Here is a 22,922-nt window from a genome sequence, read left to right on the forward strand (position 1 = left end):
GCTTGGAGGAAAATTTTACAGGACCTTTCCACTGCCTCCAACTTATTCCAGGATTGTGGACAAGTAAAAACTAAAGAGGAAGGTGTGAGAAAAAAAAATAATTAAAAAAACCACATCCTGAATTCAGAAGCTGGTAAAAGCTGAGATTTCTGAAGGATGAAGAACATCAAGAACTGCCCCTGCAGCAGCAACACTTCCAGCAATCTCTCGTGCAATGACCCCACTTAGAAATATTGGATTTTTCCCAGCTATTTTGTGATTTAGAGCAGATATTTTTGGAGCAACTCTTATATAGATCCTGAAAAAATTGGCAAGGCTGGAAAATGTAATGTAAGTCAGGTTTTTAGCACAAAGCACAGCTGACCCTTTCCTTAGCCAGGCAAGGACACAATGATCCCAGAATTCCTTCATCAGGGCTTTTCTTAAACTCTGAATTCTACTCTGCATGGCTTTCCGTGCAGGAATTTGGGAAATGGCCATTTGGATTTACAAGCACAGGATCTGACCCCAATGGAGATGGGCTCCCATCCCACACAGGGAAAATCCTGGGACAGCAGCAGCTTAAAGCTGGCAACAGCCCATTCCATGGATTTAAGAAATGGCTTTTGCCACCAAGAGGAAACTTTTCAATTCCTATTATTACAACCCAAACACTGCAAATGCCACCCTGAAAATGGGGAGCTTCAAATCCATCCCCAAGGCCTCTGAGGGGATGTTTAAAACCAGAGAGGCACAAGCCCTCAAGTGTGAGCAATCCCATGTCCCAAAGGAAATAAACTCCCTGGAAAAGGACACAGCCATACTTTGACAAGGTCTGGGGATGGGAAGAGGATCTCACCATCTTCATGTTTCATCTTAGCTTTAAAGCTGGGTTTGAACAACTGATCCCATGGATGGAAGGTCTCCAGCTGATATTCCCAGCATTCCAAGCCTGGTGGCCATTCCTTGGGTGGCCAGAGGTGTCTCCATGACCTCAAACTGTTCCCTTCATTTTTTTTTCCTAATTAATCCCTGGCAAGACTCAGGAGGACCTGCAAGCCAACATTGTCCCAGATTCCAGCAGGTGTCACTGTGGGCAACACTATGGGAAAAACCAGCAGGGAAAATGTTGGAATCAAAGGGAAAACACTCATCAGGGTAATTAATATTTGGGTTTTCCTCAATATAATTGCTGATTGTACTTTTTTCCTCTTTTTACAGATAAAAAGGCATTCTTTGTGTTAACTTCTCCAGGGTTGAAGGGTGGAAATCATGGAATATTTTCAAGTGAGCACCAGGTTGGATTTTCATTCTGGGGTTCATTCCCACCAAAATTAGCCCATACATGGCTGCAAGCAGAGATATGTGGGTGAGAATTAGGGAATTTTGGAAAGTGCTGAACGAATTCCCAGGAGGAGATGCCCAAAAGACCAGAGAGCCACATGCTCTCCTTCAAAGCTTCTCAGAAAGAATCCAGCACTGAAAGCAAAGCCCTCAGCACAAAACAGGAGCCTCATCCATGGGGAGATCCATCCCAAAAATCGCTCAGCTTGGGCTGCCAGGAGCACTGCTTGGGAAGAGGGCCTTGAGCTGAGCCACCTCCACCACAGTAAATCCCCACCCAGTGCCCAAATTTTAATTACATTTCAGTCAGAATTATTTGATTGCATTTTCTCCACCCAGGAAGTGAAAGACAGCCACCAACCCATCAGTTCCAACCTGCTTGCAAGAAAGAAAATGCCTGGAAAATCAGATTCCATGGATTCCTTGTCCCAGGGTTGCTGTAGGGCCTCTGGAAACTGGGAACAGTAAAAAAAAAAGTTATTGGGAAATTAGGAACAAGGCTGGATCAGGGAAGAGACAACTTGGAGCTCCTGAGTTCTCCCCTGTGACCTCTCTGTTGTCCCAGGTGCCATGAAAAACCCACATCCATCATGTGTGTCTCTAATAGAGCCTGCAAATCCACCAGGGCAAATAATAAATTACAGATTTGCTTAAATCCTTCCTTTTCATATCTGTGAAACCCTGGAAAATATCTAAGATTACAGCAAAAAATGTTTTGTTTTTCTTTTCTCCTTTCTTTCATATCTGTGACGGATCAGCTGGAGAATCCGCTTAGAGAGCATAAAAAAATCTCCCAGATAGGTTTAATCCAACTGGAAACAGGGAATATTTAAATCCCAACACCTGCATAACCTGAGAGGGGCAGCTTTAGAAATTAACATTTTATCAGTGACTACTGAAAACCTGATCATCCACTCAATGCACCAATGCCAAAAATAATAACAATAAATTAAAGAAAATAAATCCTATGATGACGAAAATTTGGGGAATTTTTTTGTTTTGGTTTTTTTGGTTGGTTTTTGGGGGGGTTTTTTTTGTTGTTTGTTGTTGCTGTTGTTTGGTTTTTTGTTTGTTTGTTTTTTGGTTTTTGTTTGATGCTGCCTTTGCCACATGTCCTGCTGGTGACTATGGCACTGCTGGAGTGGCTTTTCCCACCACTGGGAGCTTGACTGAGGAGAAGGAGGTGCCCAAAGAATGGGGGAAAGCTGGAAAGGCAGCTGGAAAACAGGGAACTACAGAACTCACTTGGAGGAAACATGGCTGGTGTTGGAATGGACACTAAGGATCATCCCATCCCACCCCCTGCCATGGCAGGGACACCTTCCACTCTCCCAGGGTGCTCCAAGCCCTGTCCAACCTGGCCTTGGGCACTGCCAGGGATCCAGGGGCAGCCACAGCTGCTCTGGGCACCCTGTGCCAGGGTCTGCCCACCCTGCCAGGGAACAATTCCTTCTCTACCAGCTGAGAAAAATCTTGCAACTCCCATCCTTCTGAGTGTCCTTGGGATTCTCGTGGAGATTTCCATGCATCCATGTGCTTTGGACAGATGGAAGAGATGCAATTCCCTAGCTGGGGTGCTCTGGCTCAAGACCAGCAGATTTTACAACACACACTTGAAAGAAAACCAACAACACAGCTCCTCCGCTTGGGGTTCAGCAAAGGAGCCCACAGACAAGAGCAGGGGGACTTCTGAGAGTAAATGAGATGTTAATAAACTCCCCCTGTCTCCAGAGGAATCCAGCTTTGCATGGAAAGCTCTGGAAAAAGATCCCTCTGATACCACTGGGATTTTCAGGCTGAACAAAAGCTGCTTCTTGAGAGGTTTCTAAATTTATTTCATAAATCTCAATTAAAAAGAGAACACCCTTCCCTGCCTGAAAAGTGCGTTTGGCAGAGGCCAAAAGCTGCTCCTTGCACCTGACACAAACACCCAGCAGGTCCCACCAGGAGAAGACTTGAAGTTCCCACATGTGCCAAGAACATGGAACTCCAGGAAATGCCTTCCCATGAGTTCAGCACGAGGATTTTACTGGGGGAAAAAAAAGGAGAGATTTGATGTTAAATCAAATGGGAAGAAATGGCAACAGATTTTCTACCACACCTGCAGTAAGGTGTCTGATCTGAGATGTGGAGCTCTGAGTCCAGAGGAGGCCTTGGAGAAGCTCCAGGGCTGGAGCCCCTCTGGAGCCAGGCTGGGAGAGCTGGGGGTGCTCACCTGGAGAGGAGAAGGCTCCAGGGAGAGCTCAGAGCCCTTCCAGGGCCTGAAGGGCTCCAGGAGAGCTGGAGAGGGACTGGGGACAAGGGATGGAGGGACAGGACACAGGGAATGACTTCCACTGCCAGAGGGCAGGGATGGATGGGATATTGGGACATTAGGAAGTAAGCAGAGTCCCAAAAGTTTTCTCCACTGGCATCACCTTTTGACAATAAGTTTTGCAGAAATGGAGAAGAAAAACACAAATCCTGCCCCACTTCTCCCACTTCAGGAGAGCAGGGGATGAGCAATAAACACACACAGGGATGACCACAGTCCTGACAAGAACCCACAGAAACCAGGGAATACTGAACTCCTTTCCTGTGCTAACACAAGCAGGAGATTAATTTTAATTCCCTTCATGTGGTCTGTGCCCACATTAAAGAAAATCAAAAGGAAAATTTGACTCCAAACAATACATTTTATCCCAATCCAAAGCTAGAGCAGCTCCTGCCACTGACTCCACTGCATTCCTGCACTCCAGTTGCTCCAGCTGCATTTTATTTTCTAATGCTTTTCTTCCCCAAAAAGCTTTTATTTCCTGGTGCACCTGCAAACTCAAAGCTGTGTTCTCATGAGCACCATTTGAAAAATTAATGGAAGTACAACTCGAGTCAAAATTTTGTCCATTTGTGATGGAGTCAGTCGTGACTGAAGATGATTTGATGCCCCCACAGGCAGCATTACCCTATCCCATAGCTCCTCCAGTGAGCACTCCCCAGAGTGCTTACTTTGATGAAAAAAATATCAATAACAACATTAATATATTTTTTCTTAACCAAAACCTTTTACTCTTCCCTGCTTATTTTGAGTTCTCCCTCAAATCTGATTTCTGGCTCTGTATCACATCAACGTCTGCCTTGGTGCTGGCAGAGCCTGCAGGACAGACCAGGGACCTGATTCCCTTTATCCCAGAGCCATTCTCACTCCTAAACAAGCCTAAAACCCACAAATTCTATGGAAAGCTAATTAATTTTGCACATTTTCCCTTTCCTATTCACTGTTGCCACACAATCCTGCAAAGGCAGGGCTGTGTTCAGCCTCTGTTAATTAACCAGAGGCATCCCAAGGCCATCTGATCCATACTAATTGAGCAGCATGGAACAGGAAGGATCCTTGGGAAGGCCCAGGACAGCCCTGAAAGCTGAATTAAGCCCGGAAATCTCCTCCAAGATCCCACTCTCCACCAGGAGCCACAACAGGAGCTCCACAAGCAACCAGGAAGAATTTTGGGTTGTGTTTTATTTTTTTAAATTTGTCCCCTTTGAAATTCAGTCTTTCATTGGAATTAAAATGAAAGGAAGGAACAAGACAAAGGCTGGCAAGTGACACTCAGCACACAAATTGAGCTGCTGAAGTGGCTGCAGACAGGAGCTGGAATCCCAGATTTCAGCACCCAGAGTGGCAGGAAGAGTTTCCATCCCTGGCAGCCTCTGCCTGTGGGGTTCAGCACATTTCTCTGCCTCTCCCCTCAGTTGTTTGTGCAGGGATTCACTGGGAGCCAAGGCCAGGCTGCCTGGGGCTGGAGGAAACACATCGCTGGCACTTGGATCTCAGTAGTGCATTCAAATAAATTAAAATTCTGAGTATTAATGCTTCCAGTGAAAGAACTCCCAAAACACACACTGGGAGATGTGGGAGTGGCATTTCCAGCACTGCCAAGCTGTGGCTGCTCTCCTGTTAACCCAGGATGAGTTAATCAAGATGGATTTAGGGCTCTACAGCTGGATTTAGGGCAATTAGCCATGCTTATATTTAAATATCTATTTATATACAACCATGATAGATAAATATTATATATTTCAATGTATTATAAAGTATTGTCAGAGAATCATGGAATGGTTTGGGTTGGAAGGGACTTTAAAATCCATCCCTGTGCCATGGGCAGGGAGACCTTCCACTATCCCAGGCTGCTCCAAGCCCTGTCCAGCCAGGCCTGGAACAAACACTTTAAATTTCTGCACATCCAGCAATAATCCATAAATATACACACACATAAATGTCAAAGCTGTCTCAAGTTCTGGATACAACAAAGGAGGCAAATCCACATGACGTGGTTTAGACCTGACATTATCTGCATAATAAACCAATCTGCAGGGTTTGGTAAGCAAATCAAAGCACCTTTGTCACTGTCACTTGCTCCAGCTGCTCAGATTTCCACTCACAACATCTTCCATGGATTACCAGGCTAAATCCCAAGCAGCCAAGGAACAGGATTAGGAAATGCAGATGAAGAGGCCTGGGTTGAAAATGCCAAGGAGACCTTAATTCGATCTCCTCCTGTGCATCTGCAGCCACAGAACTTGAAATTCTGTCTGGAGCACCAACAGCACCTGGAGCTGCTGGAGTGAATCCAGGGGAGGACACAGATGCTCCAGGGCTGGAGCCCCTCTGGAGCCAGGCTGGGAGAGCTGGGGGTGCTCACCTGGAGAGGAGAAGGCACCAGGGAGAGCTCAGAGCCCCTGCCAGGGCCTGAAGGGGCTCCAGGAGAGCTGGAGAGGGACTGGGGACAAGGGATGGAGGGACAGGACACAGGGAATGGCTTCCACTGCCAGAGGGCAGGGCTGGATGGGGTACTGGGAATTAGGAATTGTTCCCTGTGAGGGTGGGCAGGCCCTGGCACAGGGTGCCCAGAGCAGCTGTGGCTGCCCATGGATCCCTGGCAGTGCCCAAGGCCAGGTTGGACAGGGCTGGGAGCAGCCTGGGACAGTGGAAGGTGTCCCTGTCCATGGCAGGGGTGGAATGAGATGATCCTTAGTGTCTCTTCCAACCCAAACCAGTGTGGGATTAGTTACTCCAGCTGCCCCTGGCTCTGATTTCCTGCTTCTTTCCCCTTCCCTGAAAACCCCAATTCAGTGGAGTTCAGCCAGATATTGAGGCAGGTGACAGCTCCATCCCTGACATCCAGGCAAAGGGATGCTTCTTTGGAAGAGGACTAGGAATTTGGAGTTGGGGAACAAAATTTAGAAGAATCAGCTGTAGGCCCAATAAAGAATGTGAGATCAAATGGAAAACTCCAAAATCATGACTACCTGGAAGTAGCTTCAGAGAAGAAGAGGTCAAGGAACCTTCATTACATCTATCAGTACCTGAACACCTGATTTGAGATGGAAACCCTACAAGTTTTACATTTGAATGGCACAGGGAATATCCTTTAAGAGGAAAAGCAGTGCCAGAATGTGAAGCAGCTTAAGGACAGGAAAGAAATCCTAATTTTGTGCCACAAAACCCAAATAAAAATGAAGAAGAAAAAAGAGGGAGAGGAGGAAAAGCCAGCCCAGATCTCTGAGCACTGCCCATGCCCACCAAAAGCTCATCCCACTCCTCAGCCATGCCAGGAACAGACTCCCATCCTAACTCCCTTCAGCATTTTAATTCCATTTGCTAAATGAAATTATCCATAAAGACTGAAATTATTGGCAATGTTGGTGCCACCCAGATAATCCCTGTGTGAGTCACCAGACATGTTTTTCCACATAATATTAAGAATTCCATGATCCAGAGTGGTTTTCCAATACTTCACAGATATAAACTATGAAAAGGGGGCTGTAGCCAGGTAGGTGTTTATATCTAAATATACAGATTTGAGAGTGACTTTTTATTTTTAATTTATGCAAAACACAGCCTATTCAATCCAAGACAAACCCAGAGAAAATAACACTCATACCTAACAGAAAACTGGGAGCATCCACCCTAACAATCTAGATTTATTCCCCATAAATGCTGCTTTCATGCCTCATTTCTTCACTGATATTTATTAAGAATTTTTTCCCCAGCTGCCATGAAACTTTAAGTGTTTCTGGAAAAGTTTTATGGACTTTATTCTCCTCCTTAACTCCTGATAAGGAGCTTAATGCTGGTGATGTGATCCAAGCAAATTCTGGTTGGGAGTGGGGTTTTGAGATAGGCAGATGAAATTTACAGCAGAGGGAATTCATACCCTTTTTTTCCTTAAATCAGAGCATTCCCTGGCAGTAAAGGGAATAAAGCTTATCTGTGAATATGCAATTATTCAGGGTGACAAACAGCTGATCTGTTGGAGCCACAGAATTTATCTGGGCACTAAATAAAAAGGCAGAGAAGGAACAACACCCCAGCAAAGCTCAGAAAAAAAAGGAATTCAAATCAACTCCCATGTCAGCAGCACTTTTCCTCCAAATCCATGGGAACATCTTCCCTGATGGAGAGGCGTGGATGAAGAAAAGCCAGCAGGAATGAAATAAATTACTGCCACACACTCATTCCCTGCATTTAAATCACCTTTTGGAAGGGTTTATTAACGACTTTGTGGGATATTGAATTCCTCAGGCTCAGAAGGGAACATTGTGGGAATAAAATATGGGGGGAAACTGTGATATGACCCAAATATTTTACATCCATTCTACATCTGTTTATGGGGCAAGGTTGGGCAGGTTTGGGGTATTTTAGTAGGGTGCAGATTAGGGTTTTTTTTGCATTTTGGCAGGGCTTGTAGGTTTTTTGTGGTTTTCAGCATTTTGGGGTTTTTTTGTTTGTTTTTTTTTGGTGTTTTGTGGGTGATTTCTTTGTTGTTCTGAGTAGACTTATGAAAAGCCTGACCCTAACGAGACCTCAGTTAAAGCCAGGCAGGCAAAGCCCAACTCCATCCCAGCATCTCAACACCTCTGGAACTCTTCCCAGAGCACCTTCTCCACAACACCTTTAAAATACCTTCCAACATAACTGTCCCATCAAATCTGAAATGAGACCAGGTTTTCACATTCCCCTCCTCCCCACCACTCACACAGAGGCTGGAGAAGCTCATTCCCTTCTGGATACCACAGGAAATAATTGATTCACTCTTCAATTGGATAAAAATCCAATTTAAAAAATATATTAACCTTATTCAAAACTGGATTCACTTTCCCCACAACTCCTCTCATGGCCTCGATAGCTGCCAACCTGGGGAGCTGCTCTTTGGGGAAAAAAGAAGAGGCTGGATATTGCCAGCAGAAGGTTCTGAGCTCATGAAATCCCAACATTAAAGCTCTTACCTCTTCCAGGACATCTGCAAGCTTACTGAGGATCTCCTCGGGAAGGCTCTGGAATGTGGGAACGCTGCAATACAAAAGAAACCTCGATTAATGAATCCCTTTAGACAGGGCACACGTCCAGCTGCTTTCCTCCCTTCTGTCTTCCCGAGACTTCTCTTTCGTGGTCTGGGGCTGAACAGGAAAAATATATCATGGAAAGCTGCTTCTTTTCTAGCAGCCAGGATGGATTTGGTGATGATGGGAGATCACTGGAATAAACCTCTGCAGAGCCACCCCTAAAGCTGGTAACCAACTAGGGATCTACAGGAATAAATCACACAGACTCCATTTTCTTCATGGTGGAAAAAGACCCATCTTTAGTCACATAACTCCTTTTTATACAGTTTTACAGACCTTGTGTGGGACTCTAATTGGTCAGTAGGTTTCTTACCAATTACTTTATTTGTGAGTAACAAGTTGTTATTCTGTATTGATTGGTCACTCAAACTCTCAGTGTGTATGTGCAGGAAAAGTTGTTTGAGAGAGACAGAAAAATGAAAACTATCTCATAGTGTAAAACCAGTTTATACAGGTGCTGGTTGTTTTTCACTCAGGAATAGATTGTTATACTAATAAACTGCTCACACCAGGATTGCTTTCACATGGGAACTTGCAAAGGGCTAGCTTGACAAGGCCAGCCACTTATTTTAGGAGAAAGCCTGACTTTATGCGGACTTTCTTTATGATTTTTCTACCTTACTGCAACAGGATCCATTCAGGATCCACTGGAATCCTTGTGTGCCACAAACCTGCTCAGCCATATTCCTTCCTGCTCTGCTTCAGCCCCTCCAGAAATAAAATGCAACCCAAAAACAGGGCAGGGAAGATCAGCTCCAAGCAGCATCAGAAAAAAGGGTGAAACCACACCTGGATGGGCAGAGGGCAGAGCTCGGCAGCACTGAGCCCCCATCCAAGCCCTTGGGGAGTTTCTGAACACCTCCCAGGTGGTTTGACAGACAAAGTTATGGCTTTTCTTCAGCCAAAAAGGTGACTTTGTCACTTGTTTGGCAGCAATTCCCTCAGCAAAGGCTGCCCAGGCTGGGATGAGCAGGTGATGCAGCCATAAAGAGCCCCCTGAGCCAGGGTCCACAGGACTGCACCTACATCAGTCTGGAGCAGGATGAGGGCACGAGTTTGGGTCTCCAAAGCTCCATGGAGTAACCTGACTTTGAAGCTGTATCTCCACTGCCTTACAGCCCACCCAGGGAGGCTGTGGAATTGTCCTCCTTGGAAAGACCCAAAAGCCATCAGGACATGGTCCATGGCACCCTGAACCAGAGGATGTCTCTCCCATCCTCAACCAGCTGTGATTTGCACTACTCTGGTTTCCCATCATCTTTTGTCCATAAAAACCTGAGAACCATCAACATTCCCAGGTGATGCTGAAGGAAACACACAGACACAACAAAAATTTAACCCAAAATACACCCTGGCCCAGAGAAGCTGTGGCTTCCCCTGGATCCCTGGAAGTGCCCAAAGCCAGGCTGGACAGGGCTTGGAGCAGCCTGGGACAGTGGAAGGTGTCCCTGCCATGGCAGGGGTGGCACTGGGTGAGATTTAAGGAGCAAAGGAGGCTCAGGGGGGACCTTGTGGCTCTGCACAACTCCCTGCCAGGAGGGGACAGCCAGGGGAGGTCGGGCTGTGCTGCCAGGGAACAGGGACAGGAGAAGGGGAAAGGGCCTCAGGCTGGGCCAGGGGAGGCTCAGCTTGGACAGCAGCAGGAATTTCTGCATGGAAAGGGTGCTCAGGCCTTGGCAAGGGGCTGCCCAGGTGGAAGCAGCATTCCTGGAAGGGTTTAAGAGCCATGGAACCTGGGGATATGGGTCAGTGTGGGGCTCGACAGTGCTGAGGGAACAGCTGGACTGGATCTTTAATGTCTTTTCCAACCTAAATTTTTCTCTGATCATTTACCCTTTTAATTAAAAAAAAATTAGTTTCAGTTGAATCTACTTAATGAGAAGACAAATCTGGGCTGATAAATGCAGAAAAGTATCGCCTTTCATGCTCTCAACAACAGCTTTTTTTTTCCTTGGGAAGAACATTTTTATTACTGGGAGAACGTGCACCCACATTGTAACAGGAGCAAGCAAACAAATGGACAGGAATCCTGTGACAGCCCGGCCTAAGCATAAAATGAAAATTCATTACATCAGTTCCAGCATTCCCAAATGAGGAATGAGCTTATGGGAGAAGATAACAGCCTTGGACAAGTGGTCAGATTTTATTGTGTTCAAATGGCTAGATTTTTGCAGCCTTAAACTCCCAAATTGGCAACTCACCATGGGGTATTTTTTTATGCATAATTATGCTGTGAAATCCAAGGAAGGATAGTGAAAGGCATCTTTTATAGACCAAATCCATTAAAAAACAGGGAAATAGGCCCTAAGTTCTTAAATTCCAACTCTTACCATGAGAAAAGCCTAGAACTTCAACTCTGCAATAGAGCAAATAACGGGAAAAGCAATTTGTTGACAAAACAAACTCCAAACACATCATGGAATTACACCATGAAAATCCCAGTTTTTAAGGGGTTTACGGCAGGCCAGAATTCCCCTGAACAGACAGAAGTGACAAAACAGCCAAATATTTGAGGTTCTTTGATAAGAAGAGAGCAAGATTTGATTCTTGAGTTCAATAAAAATCCCCCTCTGCTCTCCACACGACAATGTTAAATGGACTCATAAAACAGAGTCCTGATTCCCTCCAAGAACTGCCTGGATTATTGAAGGGCTTGTGTACAAAAAGAGTATTTCCATGATTATTTCCAGGTGGGTACATGCTCTGAAAGGCAAATGGAGTCTCAGCTCTCCAGGGAGAGCCTTGAGCCTAACAGCTGAGCTGCAAATTGCTCCAAGTGGGAAAACACATGGGAGGGAAGCAAATGGGAGCAGAAAATCTCCCAGGGAATCTTTGATCACCACAGCAAGAGGCAGAAAAATTGTATTTCCCTTTCTGCAACAGTGTGAAAAAGGTATAGAAGGGCAAACATTCAGCCCTTGAGCTGGGATGTATTTAGGGTGGAAGAAATCGCAGTAAACACTGCTTCAGCTGTTCAAGGAACAATTGTTCTACCCAACAAAGCAGGGTCAAACAAACCCAGACCTTCTCCACCAAATTCTCCTCCCACTGCTCCTTAAATCCCATCAATAATGAAGATTTTTAAACACCCACTCCAGACAGTAACAGTGCTACAGCTGGCAAAACAGATATTCTGGTATGCAACACTGAAAGTCTTCAGCAAAGTCTGAAACTTGTGACTTTTCTTCCTACCTGCAGCACAAGTGAAGGACTTCACGTGTTGCTCTTGTTCCATAACCATCTCTCACCTTGCCCAGGAAAAGCTGGATTTGATGAGCTTGGAAGTTTTTTCCAGGTTAATGGTTGGAAATCAATTATAGAAGAAACAAGACCAGCTTGCTAACCTCCCCCAGCATAATGGGGCTCCTTCCACTCTGCTTACCCACTCTTTATAAGGGACTTTCTCCAGTGGCTTCTTATTCCATTAATGAGCAGTAATTCCTCCACCTGCCCTGAATCCACTCCCTGGATGAGACTATGCAATCCAGCTGGGGGTGGAATAGAGATATTCACAACTGACCTCCTGCTCACCTGCAGCCCCTCGGCTCCTCTAAGTTCTTGAAGGTGATATGGGTGTTTAAATATATGGATAGTAAATTATTTATGAGTATTTTATAGGATCCCCTGCAAAAGTACAGCCCAGGATCCTCAGGAGGATCCAGGCCACCCCACAGAGGCAGCAAACAAGGAGGCAAAGCAGATTCCTAGCTCCAGGATTTGAGTTTTAACAGAAAATGCAATAAACTGGCTGATTTTAATCCAACCACAAACAGCATTTTATCAGGAGAGCACAACTGCCAGGGCAGAGAACAGGATGAGGAATCTTCTCCAGCCACCCACCCCTACACCCTGGACAGTGAGCAGGGGCAGGAGGAGAGGTGACATTCTCCTGGCTGCATTCCCCACTGCTCAGCCACAGAACATTGTGCGGGGATGGCAGTGTCTGGACCCAGGAGAATTTCCCATGGGGAATTGCTCCCTGTCTGGAGCGATTCCGCCTGGCTCCAAACGTGACACATTTTCCCAGAGAGCTCAACGTGCCCAGCACCAGCTGCCAAACTCAGGGAAAGCAGCTGTGCTGAAACATCCCTGGATTGACTCCCTGTCCCCATGGAGGAGCAGGGATAAGCACAACCCAAAGAAGGTGGGAAAGGTCATGGCTCCATCCCTGGGGATGCAGCCACCAAGCTGCTCTCAACTTCCAGGTAGAAGCAACATCCCCATTAGCCACACTTGGATTCATGCCTGTGATCCATCCCATGGGATGGCTCCTGGAGGAAGCAGCAAGGGCTTCCAAGCAGTGCTGGCTGTGGCCCAAGGCGTTGTTTGCAGCCTTGGTGGCAGCGCTGCCAGCTCTGACAGGACATTTATCTTCTGACACATACCACAGCCCGCAGGGCTCCTGGCTCTGCTCTGCCTCCAGGACACAAAAGCAGCCATTCACTCTCTAAATCTCTTTCAATACTCATTCCCAAACTTTTGAAGGGTTTTCAGTGAGGGTGCCCATCCAGGTCGGTGGCAGATGTTTCTCCTGGGTTAAGCCTGAAACAAAACCTCTCTCTTTTATTGCTGCTTGGCACTATCACAATTGCACTTGTCACTGCTCTGTGCCTTGAGAAGCAGAACTCCAGACTCCAACACTCCAGTAAAAGGAAATTAAGGCTGTCTGAGTTCCCTGAAACTTTTTTTTTGGCACCCAACTGGAATGAAGGCTGAAAAATGCAAATGTCCTTCTTTAGCACACTTGGGATGCTCCTACAGCTCTGTCTCAGCTCCTAAAGAACTGAGGCTACATCTGATCAGAACCAGCTGATCCTTGATTTGGGATATCACCAAAAAATGGTGTTTTGGACAACTGGAGCTGTACAGGCAGCCTCCCACTGTTGTGTCAGGGAGGGAATGCTGCCTCCATCAGGATCATGGCATCACTTAGAGTGGCTGGGGTTGGAAGAGACCTCAAAGCCCACCCAGTGCCACCCCTGCCATGGGCAGGGACCTTCCACTGTCCCAGGCTGCTCCAAGCCCTGTCCAGCCTGGCCTTGGGCACTGCCAGGGATCCAGGGGCAGCCACAGCTGCTCTGGGCACCCTGTGCCAGGGCCTGCCCACCCTGCCAGGTACATTCCTTTCGCGTTGCAAACTGCTCCATCAGAAGATAATTCCACTTTTCTGTCAGATTAATAAATATAATTTGAATCATCAGCTGCCAGTAATTTCATTCATAGTACCCACAAGAGAAGTGGCAGAAATTAATTTTAGAAAAGGTATATCTGTTTCTCAAAAAACCTCAGTCCTTCCCCAGTCACACAGGCCATTGCTAAGTCAAGGCTGGTTGTCCTGTAGCAATTTCCCATATGCTTTTCTTGGATTCATGGAATCCCTGAGGCTGGAAAATCCCTGCCAGCCCATGGAGTCCCAGCTGTGCCCAGTGCCCACCTTGTCCCCAGCCCAGAGCACTGAGTGCCACCTCCAGCCCTTCCTGGCACACCTGCAGGGATGGGCACTGCAAAGCTCCCTGGGCAGCCCCTGCCAAGGCCTGAGCACCCTTTCCATGCAGAAATTCCTGCTGCTGTCCAAGCTGAGCCTCCCCTGGCCCAGCTCCATTCTCTTCCCTGGACATACTTCAGCCCCTCAAGGACTCTCTGGCTGTGAGAGCCCAGAATAGGACACAGCTCAAAAATATTAGAGAACCAGGAGGAAGGGACAGGGAGGGTGACAGCCACTCACATTCCAATTAATTTCACTTTGGGTTGGCCTTGGAAGCACCTTATGGAGCAGAAGTCTCAGGAAGAGAGAAGAGATTTGCTCTGCAGGTGCTGCAGATGATTTGTCTGCTGTGCTATGGCCACACAGGCAATAAACAATTCACAATTACTCATTTTGGAGAGGGTGAAAATGGAACAGCCACAGTTTGAACGCTCTGTCACTCATTACACAGCCCTTATCAGGGAAATAAAATCCTGAAAAGAAGTTGTGGGATATTTGTTTGCAGGGATCCGTTTATATCCTAAGCCCTACTACAGACAGGGAAACAGGAGAGAAGCAGAACTAATCTTATCTCTGATGAGCAAATACTGAAGCAAAGCAAGTGCCAAGAACTGCATTTTTTCTTCTTGTGCTGAAAGGATACCAAAGGATCTAGTGACATCATGAGACCAGAACTCTCAGTGTCCCTGAGGGGAACCTGAAATGATCTCAAAAGGATCAGAAAGACTGGAAAGACCTCCAAGACCAGAGTCCAACTCTGCCACGTCCATCATTAACCCATCCCTACCCACCACATCTGTGTGGTTTTTGAACACTTCCAGGGGCCCTCTTTCAGCCCAGGCTCTGTTTGTGTTCAATGAGCAGAGCAGGAACTCTGGAGGAGTATTTTGTCTTGCTCTGTCAATCCCTGCCTCTCCCTGACAGGGGTTCATTATCACACAGAGCCCTCCTACTGCATCTCCTGTGGCAGTCACCGGAGAGATAGGACTGATTTAAAAGAAAAATTCCATTGTTGATGTCAGAATGAGAGGAAGGGAGAGTAATTAGCAGGTACGTGAACTCCCTCCTCCCATTGCACATGAATTTACCCAGGATGATTCATCTTGAAAAGGACAATTGCTCCCTGAGAGCTACCAAGGCTCAGCAGAAGCAGCAGCCCATCTGGGAACCTCAGTGAAGTTTGGGCAGGCACAGGTCTGGTTGCTCATCTCAAGGCACAGGGTTCACTCTGCTGCTCCTGAGCCACCTTAGAGAGGGAACCTGCTCCTGCTGGAATCCTTGGAGAATGGTATGGGATGATTTTGGATCTAGCAGGTGGCATTTCTTCATATTTGCAAATCAAATTCTACCTGCAGTCCCAAAGTAGAATTTTTCCACCTTCCAACTCACCCAGCTTTTCCAACAGTTGTATCACAGAATCCCAGGGTCCCTGAGGCTGGAAAATCCCTGCCAGCCCATGGAGTCCCAGCTCACTGCCCTCGTCCATCTGGCCACCCTGTGTTTGATATAAATACACTGGTGATTAAAGATAAAAGCTGTCATGCAAAGCTTCATAGCCCTGAACACTGATTTTTATGATCCTGCATTTGCAATACAGCTGAAATTAAATTGTCTTTGGCTTGCACTGTAATTACCTCTTCAAAACAGTTTGCTGTCAAGGAGTTTTTCTCCTGCATTTTTTCCCCTTTGTCTAGGACGTTTCATGGGAAATGAAACCTCACCCTCCAACCTCTGGACAGACCCAGAGTGGGTGCACCAAGGCAATTTTCTGTTTCTTGATTCAACCACAGAATCCCAGAATGGTTTGGGCTGGGAGGGACCTTGCAGCTCATCCAGTGCCACCCCCTGCCTTGGCAGGGACACCTTCCACTATCCCAGGCTGCTCCAAGCCTGGCCTTGCAACCCTGGAGCACCAGAATGAAGTCAAACAAAGACCATTACCTCACACAAGCCAGAAAACAAAAGATTTTTTGGACTGATTCTCATAGTGTGCCTCAAAAGAGATCCTTAACACTGGTCAATGTGTCAAAATCGCAGTGAGTGTAAATAAGGGACAAGTGACATTTGCATGCATGGTCTGTTGTCTCTCTTTCCTCCAAATTGGGTGTTTACATCATATCCAAGACCAAATGAAGGCAGGAGTCTTGTGTCTAGGAGATCTCTACTGCACTTGACAGCATCATAATCATCTCTTTTTTCGTGGAGCCACTGACACCCTGTTCAAGCACATCCCTGTTTGCTGCCGGAATGCTTCGTCCTCCTTTTAACCACCCCCATTAAATGAACATATCATTTTCTGCCTTCAGAATTACATGTATACAAAAGAAAGATAAGCTGTAAATGTTTTTAACATCCTCTGAATCACCAACTCTTCACATTCTCCTGGGCAACTTCCCCAACCTGAAAGGGTCAGGAGCTCCTGGAGTGGGATGAGTGGAGGCTGCACAGCTGAGGAAAAGCCTGGAGCCTCTGGGTGCCCAGGAAAGGCTGCGGGAGCCGGGGCTGCTCAGGCTGGAGAGGAGCCCCAGCTGAGAGGGGCCCTCAGGCCTGGCTGTCCCTGGCTGCAGGAGGGGCAGAGCAGGGCCCAGGCTCTGCTCCGGGGCCCAGCAATGGCACCAGAGCCACGGGCAGGGCCTGAGCCCAGCAATTGCCCTGCCCAGGAGGCACAACTTCTTCCCTGGGCAGTGCCCAGCCCTGAGCACATTGCCCACACAGCCTGGGGGCTCTCCTCCCTGGGGCTGTGGCAGAGCTGTGTGCACACCATGCTGTGCCCTGTGCTCTGGGATGGCCCTGCTGGAGCAGGGAGGTGACACCAGCTGCCCACTCAGCTCCCTCAGCCTCGGCCACCCTGGCATCCTGTGTAACATTTATTTTTTTTAATTGCTCCCTTACACAGGTATTGAGTGAATCTCCAGAATTCACAAAGCATTAAAACACCTAAATATCTACCTTTTTTGTTGTCAGTTACTATGAGAAGAATTTAAAAACACTGAAGTCCTGCCCAACACACTCCTAGGCTGGGAGCTATCAGGGGTGACCCTGTGGTTGGCAGCATCACCAAATCCCAGACGCTGGGTTTGGGAGCAACCTTGAGGTCCTCACTCTGGCTGATACATCTGCGACAATTTATGGAGGGACAACTCCAAACAAAATCCCCTCTGAGTGATCACCAGAGGACAATTCTGACATCACCAATGAGAACAGACTTCCAAGAATGATTTAGTTACCTCCAGAGAAATAAGCCACAAAACATGGTACCAAAATCCAAAGAATTTTGTTCCTTTCATGGTGAGAACCCAGCACAACCATGCTGGGATGAAATCCTGGGACTGGCCCCATGAAAATCCACCTTAGACGCATTTGAGACCTTCCCGCAAACAAGCAGTGCTGTGCCAACCACAGGGATCCCCAGCCAGTTCCATGATCCCAACCCATGAATGGGCAAATCCCCCTTCCTCATTATTTATGACCTGCACAGAATCCCAAATACCTTTAAAGAACCTCTAAAGCCATAGGTGGGACATCCCTTTCTCCAGGATAAATCTGAGTCCTTTATTGAATTAAAGAAAGAAGAAGGGTGATTTAATCCCAGACTTTACAACGCTGTTGATTCTCCCATTATATCTTGGAGACCAACATTTTCTATGCACAGAGAAAGCAGCTGAAAATGAATTAAAGGTCGACGATTTTCAAGGGGCCTGGGCTGTATTGCAGAAAAAATCAAATAAAGCCTGACAGATTCCACACACAGCTTGAAAATACAATTGCTTATGAAAACATAATCTTGGGAATATTAGAGACAGGCAAGCAGCATAATGGGCAATAAAAAACCCAAAATAAACAAAAAAACCCTCTGTGCTAGGAAGCCAATTGCAGTAATTCCATATAATTCTGTTCTGCGGCTGTCAAACCCTCTCAGCTTCCTCGCCCAGGCTGGTGATCCCAAATCCAACCCTCAGTTCTTGATCCTACACCCAGGCTCATCCCAGTCCTGTTGAGGGCAGGACACCCAAGCTTCCAACTGGAGCATCTCTGGTTTGGATGATCCATGAAGGGAAAGTGCAACATTCCAGGTCCAAAGCAGTTTGGAAAAGGGGAGGTGGTCACCAGTGAGACTGACCAGCCATGAGTCACTTGATCCAGCCCCTACCCTGCCATTAGAGAGAATTTATCCCTGGGGACATTTCCTTTGGATCCAACACGCATTGGATCCATCCCCGCTTGAATCCCAATAGATGTTTCCTTTTGCTCTCTCCAGCATTTTCTCTTTTCCATTATTTTCTCTACTGCAACATGAAAGCTTCACTAAATTCCACCAATTTGTTTAATTAATTGCTGTTCAACAGGTGACAAAAGGTCAGCACATGACGGGATTATCCCAGGAAGGGAATTCCACTGGCACCCTCCTCCATCATTCCCTAGGCCCGTGGTAGAACCTCCAAACCTTCTCCTCTTGGCCTGTTCCAAAAGTGATGAAGACAGTCCTGGAACTGGATTGGATGGGAACATCTGTGGGCTCCCTGGTTGATACTTGGACAGAGAAATAATAAAAGGCAGGAGAGAATTCCGGGGTTTCTGTGGCAGACGTGAAGCAAACAGAAGGGAATACCTGACCCCACTTCAGCCTATGAGGAGGTCAGGGAAGGGGAAAGGACAGGGAAGATGGATCCAAAAGGAATGAACCCAGTTTTGGTGCTGAGTTTTTGCCCTGAGCCATGTAATCCAGGATATCCTGCCCTGCCTCTTTTCCCAGAGCCTGGCCATTCTCAGAGCCCATCCTCATCCAACAGTGGCTCCACCAGCCCATCAAAACCGACTTTAAAATATAATTTATGCCAGTCAGCTTTATTTTATTTCCTTTTTTCATTGAAAGAAGGTCATCATGATACAATTATGACTGTCTTGCAGATCTTATTTTCTGTACATTGATTTATGCAAGGCCACATTTCATCTTGATTAAAACCACCACATTCAATGTGTTCAGAAGGAAACACTTCAGATTAAAATCTGACTCATTGACAGATATCAAAACACTGTTAAAAGGAGCCAGCAACAGGTGTTGAAAGCACTTCCATAAATCCATTCCTGCCTCCCTGTCATTCCTGATTTATTGATGATCATTCCACATGTTTGCAGATGACTCAGTTTACTCCTCTGGCATGATTAATGTCTAACAAAATTCCCTTTAATGGCCCACATGTGCTCAACAGCTCAATTGTGGACCAGGCACGGAGATCAGGGCAGCAGCATCAGGGTGGGCACACAAGGATTGATTTAAAACACAGCAGCCAGGTTTTTCCCAATAACATCCCCCCAAAATCCCATTACGTGTCATTGGAATAACACATTTGTCACTTAATATGGATTCGGAGTGGTTATTACCCACATGGAAGGAAGATCAGGTGACAAAGACCATCTACAGATGAAAGAAAGCAAAACCCAGTGGACTTAGAAACCCCATAAACTGAGATTTTTGTCTCATTCCCCCATTTTCCAGCAGAGGACTGGAACAGCACCATGTGGGGCAGAGCTCTGTCCATGAGGGAGCCAAGGACACAAGGCTGGATATTTTCTTATCAAGGGGTGTTTTTACCTTTCTCCAGTCCAAATCCAGTGGGGGCTGCAGTGGAGCTTGGAGGCTCAGGGACACTGTCCCTTATCCATTGTCCCTTAGATCTAGAACCTCACTGAGACAGTGCTGGGAACACTTTGTGAAGGATTGGGATTTACTGAAACATCAGTTTAACCTGGAAACTAGAACACAGGGGAACACAAGGTGCTGGATTCCTGGTGTTGTTTGGAAGGGTAAATCCCATTAGTCCAGACAGAAAAATCCAGATTTCAATCCTGGTTTCCTCAGAGGATCCAAGAGCTGCTGACATCTCCCATCCTACAGCTGCAGAGGAGCAGAGGCTGTGTGACAGATTTCTCTGGGGTGGTGGTGGGATCAGCTCAAGCTCAGCTGTTTAAAGGAGGGTTTGGAGCAGATGATCCCTGTGAACATGAACCACTCTGTTACTCCATGCCCTGGAAGCAAATGCTGATTCCTCCTGCATTTACTTCCTCTGGATAAGGAATTGCACTCTAATTACTTGTTTCAAGTGACATTGTTTTATTTTCAACACCACCCTTTATCTCCCCACAAAGCATTTCAAATCCCATGCCTACAGATGTGTGGGCCTGCACTCACAGATCCCAGTTTGCTTTGAGTTTTATCTTCCCAGTTTTCCAGTGGCTTGGATTTTCTTGTTAAACCAGATTCTGATTGATTCCTGGTGTGCTCTGGCCAGCTGGTTCTGCTCCCCCTCCTTGTCAGTAGCTTAACAGAACAGTGATTCACGGCAGGTCAGCTGGAATTTGCTCAATTATTAACAACTTCAGGATTTTTTACCATCCCTCTGAGGACACTTCAGCCTAAGCCTGATTTGTCTTCATCTCCAGCTCAATTCCACAGCACAAATCCTGTGAGTTCTTTGAGCTTGTGTTCAGTGCATGGAATGCCCTTTTCTGACTTCCCCTACCCTTTAAAACACTGATTTCTAATTCCATATCGAGCTGCTGGGGCACCCAGTGAGTTTGTCTCCATTGAGCTGCAGAAACTCTTTTCATCTCCTTCCAGAAATAATTATGCTGATTTATCAGTGTCTATATGAAGCTTGAATTATTCCCCCTAATATGCATTAACCTGTATTTTTTAGAGTGACAAAAATTGGCCCAGTGAAGTCACTCCAGTGATTACTGTCCCTGTTAGTTTCCAGTAATCCACGAGATGTATTTATTGGCAAGTCACTTGTGTGGTATTTCCAGAGACAGTACATAATTGAATTTAAAATGCATTCCTGATGCCCGTAAAAGCAATAAAAATGTCACCCTCTGCCTGCACATTAAAAATTCATCCCATGCAAGGAGAGGACAAATGCATAAAATGATCATTATGATGTGCAAATGAACTCGGTGCAGGAAAACCAGACCCGTCTCTGCCTGGACATAAAAACATTAAGATATCAGAGCACAAATGGCACCATTTAGAGAACTTTTAAAGGTGCTGAAGAGAAAATGCTCCCATTAGTAGCATGACTAAGGTTTGCTTCAAAAATGGGATTTGTACCAGTATTAACAACAGCGTGGCTCCAGTGCGAAAGCAGAATTAACTCCCTGAAATAAAAACAAACCAAAACCACCATTCCATGTTGGTGATCCTACCTAGGCAGCCACATTATCCAAGTGACTCCTTTTCTGATGAGCATTTATGAGTGTTTTAAATCTCTTTCCACTCAGGACAAAACTTTCACACTTATTTATGGCCCAGAAATTCATCCCTGACTTCGCCATGCACAGGTGTCCTTGGAAAAATCAGCCCAGGCAGCTGCTGCCCTTGTTCTTTACATTCTAAAGGCTTCCCACTGCCAGAGGGCAGGGATGGATGGGATATTGGGAATTAGGAATTGTTCCCTGGCAGGGTGGGCAGGCTCTGGCACAGGGTGCCCAGAGCAGCTGTGGCTGCCCCTGGATCCCTGGCAGTGCCCAAGGCCAGGTTGGACATGGCTTGGAGCAGCCTGGGACAGTGGAAGGTGTCCCTGTCTGTGGCAGTGGATGGGCTTTAAGGCCCTTCCAACTACATTATTCAACTGGAATTCTATGATTCTGTACAAATCCACCTTTTTTCTGGAGTTGTCATTAACACCTGGGGTACTACAGTGCTTCTTCCCCTCTTTCATTTTTGTCTTGGCTAAAGAACTTTCACTGCTCTCTGCCCAACTCTGACTTTCTGTCTTCTCAGCACAATGTAACTTTGCAGGTAATTAAGCACATTGTGAGTCATTAACTCCTCTCCAGATTCCCAGGAGGAGCCTCCAAATTGAGTCCAGATGCAGAAATTAAAATCCATCTTTTTGCTCACACATATTAATTTTTCATAGGAGGGGACTATTACAAATTCCTCCTCTTCCAGCACCTCAGAACTGACTGACTTTGGTTACCACAGGTAACCAAATTCCTTGGTCATGGAATGAGAAATCCATGGAATGGTTTGCATTGGAAGTCCCCTCAAAGCCCACCCAGTGCCACCACCCCTCCTATGGGCAGGGACACCTTCCACTGTCCCAGGCTGCTCCAAGCCCTGTCCAACCTGGCCTTGAGCATTTCCAGAGATTCCAGCCATTCCACCCTGAGCAGCAGGTTCAGAGCAGCTCAAGAGTGAGAAAAGAACTTGATTTTGAACTCCCAGACACGAGTCCCTAAGTTTTGGCTCAAAACAAGTGGAGAAAAGGGCAGAGCTCCATTGCTCTCCACTTCAGTGAAGGTTCCTGCACTTCCTCCCAGTTTGAGTTCAGTTGGAAGCTCCCAAAGAGGAACCACATTTTCTGTTTTCCTCAAATCAACACAAATTTAACTCTTCCCGTTCAATAAAGGGGAAGATGCCAATGGTTAAAAGCCTTTCCCTTGCCCTGCTCAGCTCCTGAACCCAACTCCTGCCCCAGGCACGGTGCCTCCCACAATTGAGAATTTTCTGTGACACAACAAGAGCCACTGGGAGTTAGGGGCACAAAAGAGTAAATAATCAATTTACCAAATTGATAATCTGTGGGCATTTAGTAATCAAATCAGTTCATTTTACTCAACAGTGATTTCATGCTCAACAACAACTTCTGAACAAGATTCCCTGTCGACAGTGCCAGGGGCTACTTCCTGTAACATCTTCTTTAGTGCTAATTATTGCCTATCTTTAGAT

The 22,922-nt window shown here is 46.4% G+C and overlaps 1 protein-coding gene across 2 annotated transcripts in view; it reads right to left on the bottom strand.

Annotated features, from left to right (window-relative positions):
- The window catches only part of PRKG1 (protein kinase cGMP-dependent 1), a 191,136-nt gene that overhangs the window by 93,729 nt on the left and 74,485 nt on the right, over positions 1-22,922 (bottom strand). For both annotated transcript variants that reach the window (XM_039719675.1, XM_039719676.1), the window contains one exon: positions 8,590-8,653. In XM_039719675.1, coding sequence (XP_039575609.1) covers positions 8,590-8,653 — 64 coding nt within the window. The remainder of the gene's footprint in view (positions 1-8,589; positions 8,654-22,922) is intronic.

This window comes from Passer montanus, unplaced genomic scaffold (genome assembly GCF_014805655.1).
Source record: "Passer montanus isolate IOZ18808 unplaced genomic scaffold, ASM1480565v1 scaffold42, whole genome shotgun sequence".
Classification (NCBI taxonomy): domain Eukaryota; kingdom Metazoa; phylum Chordata; class Aves; order Passeriformes; family Passeridae; genus Passer; species Passer montanus.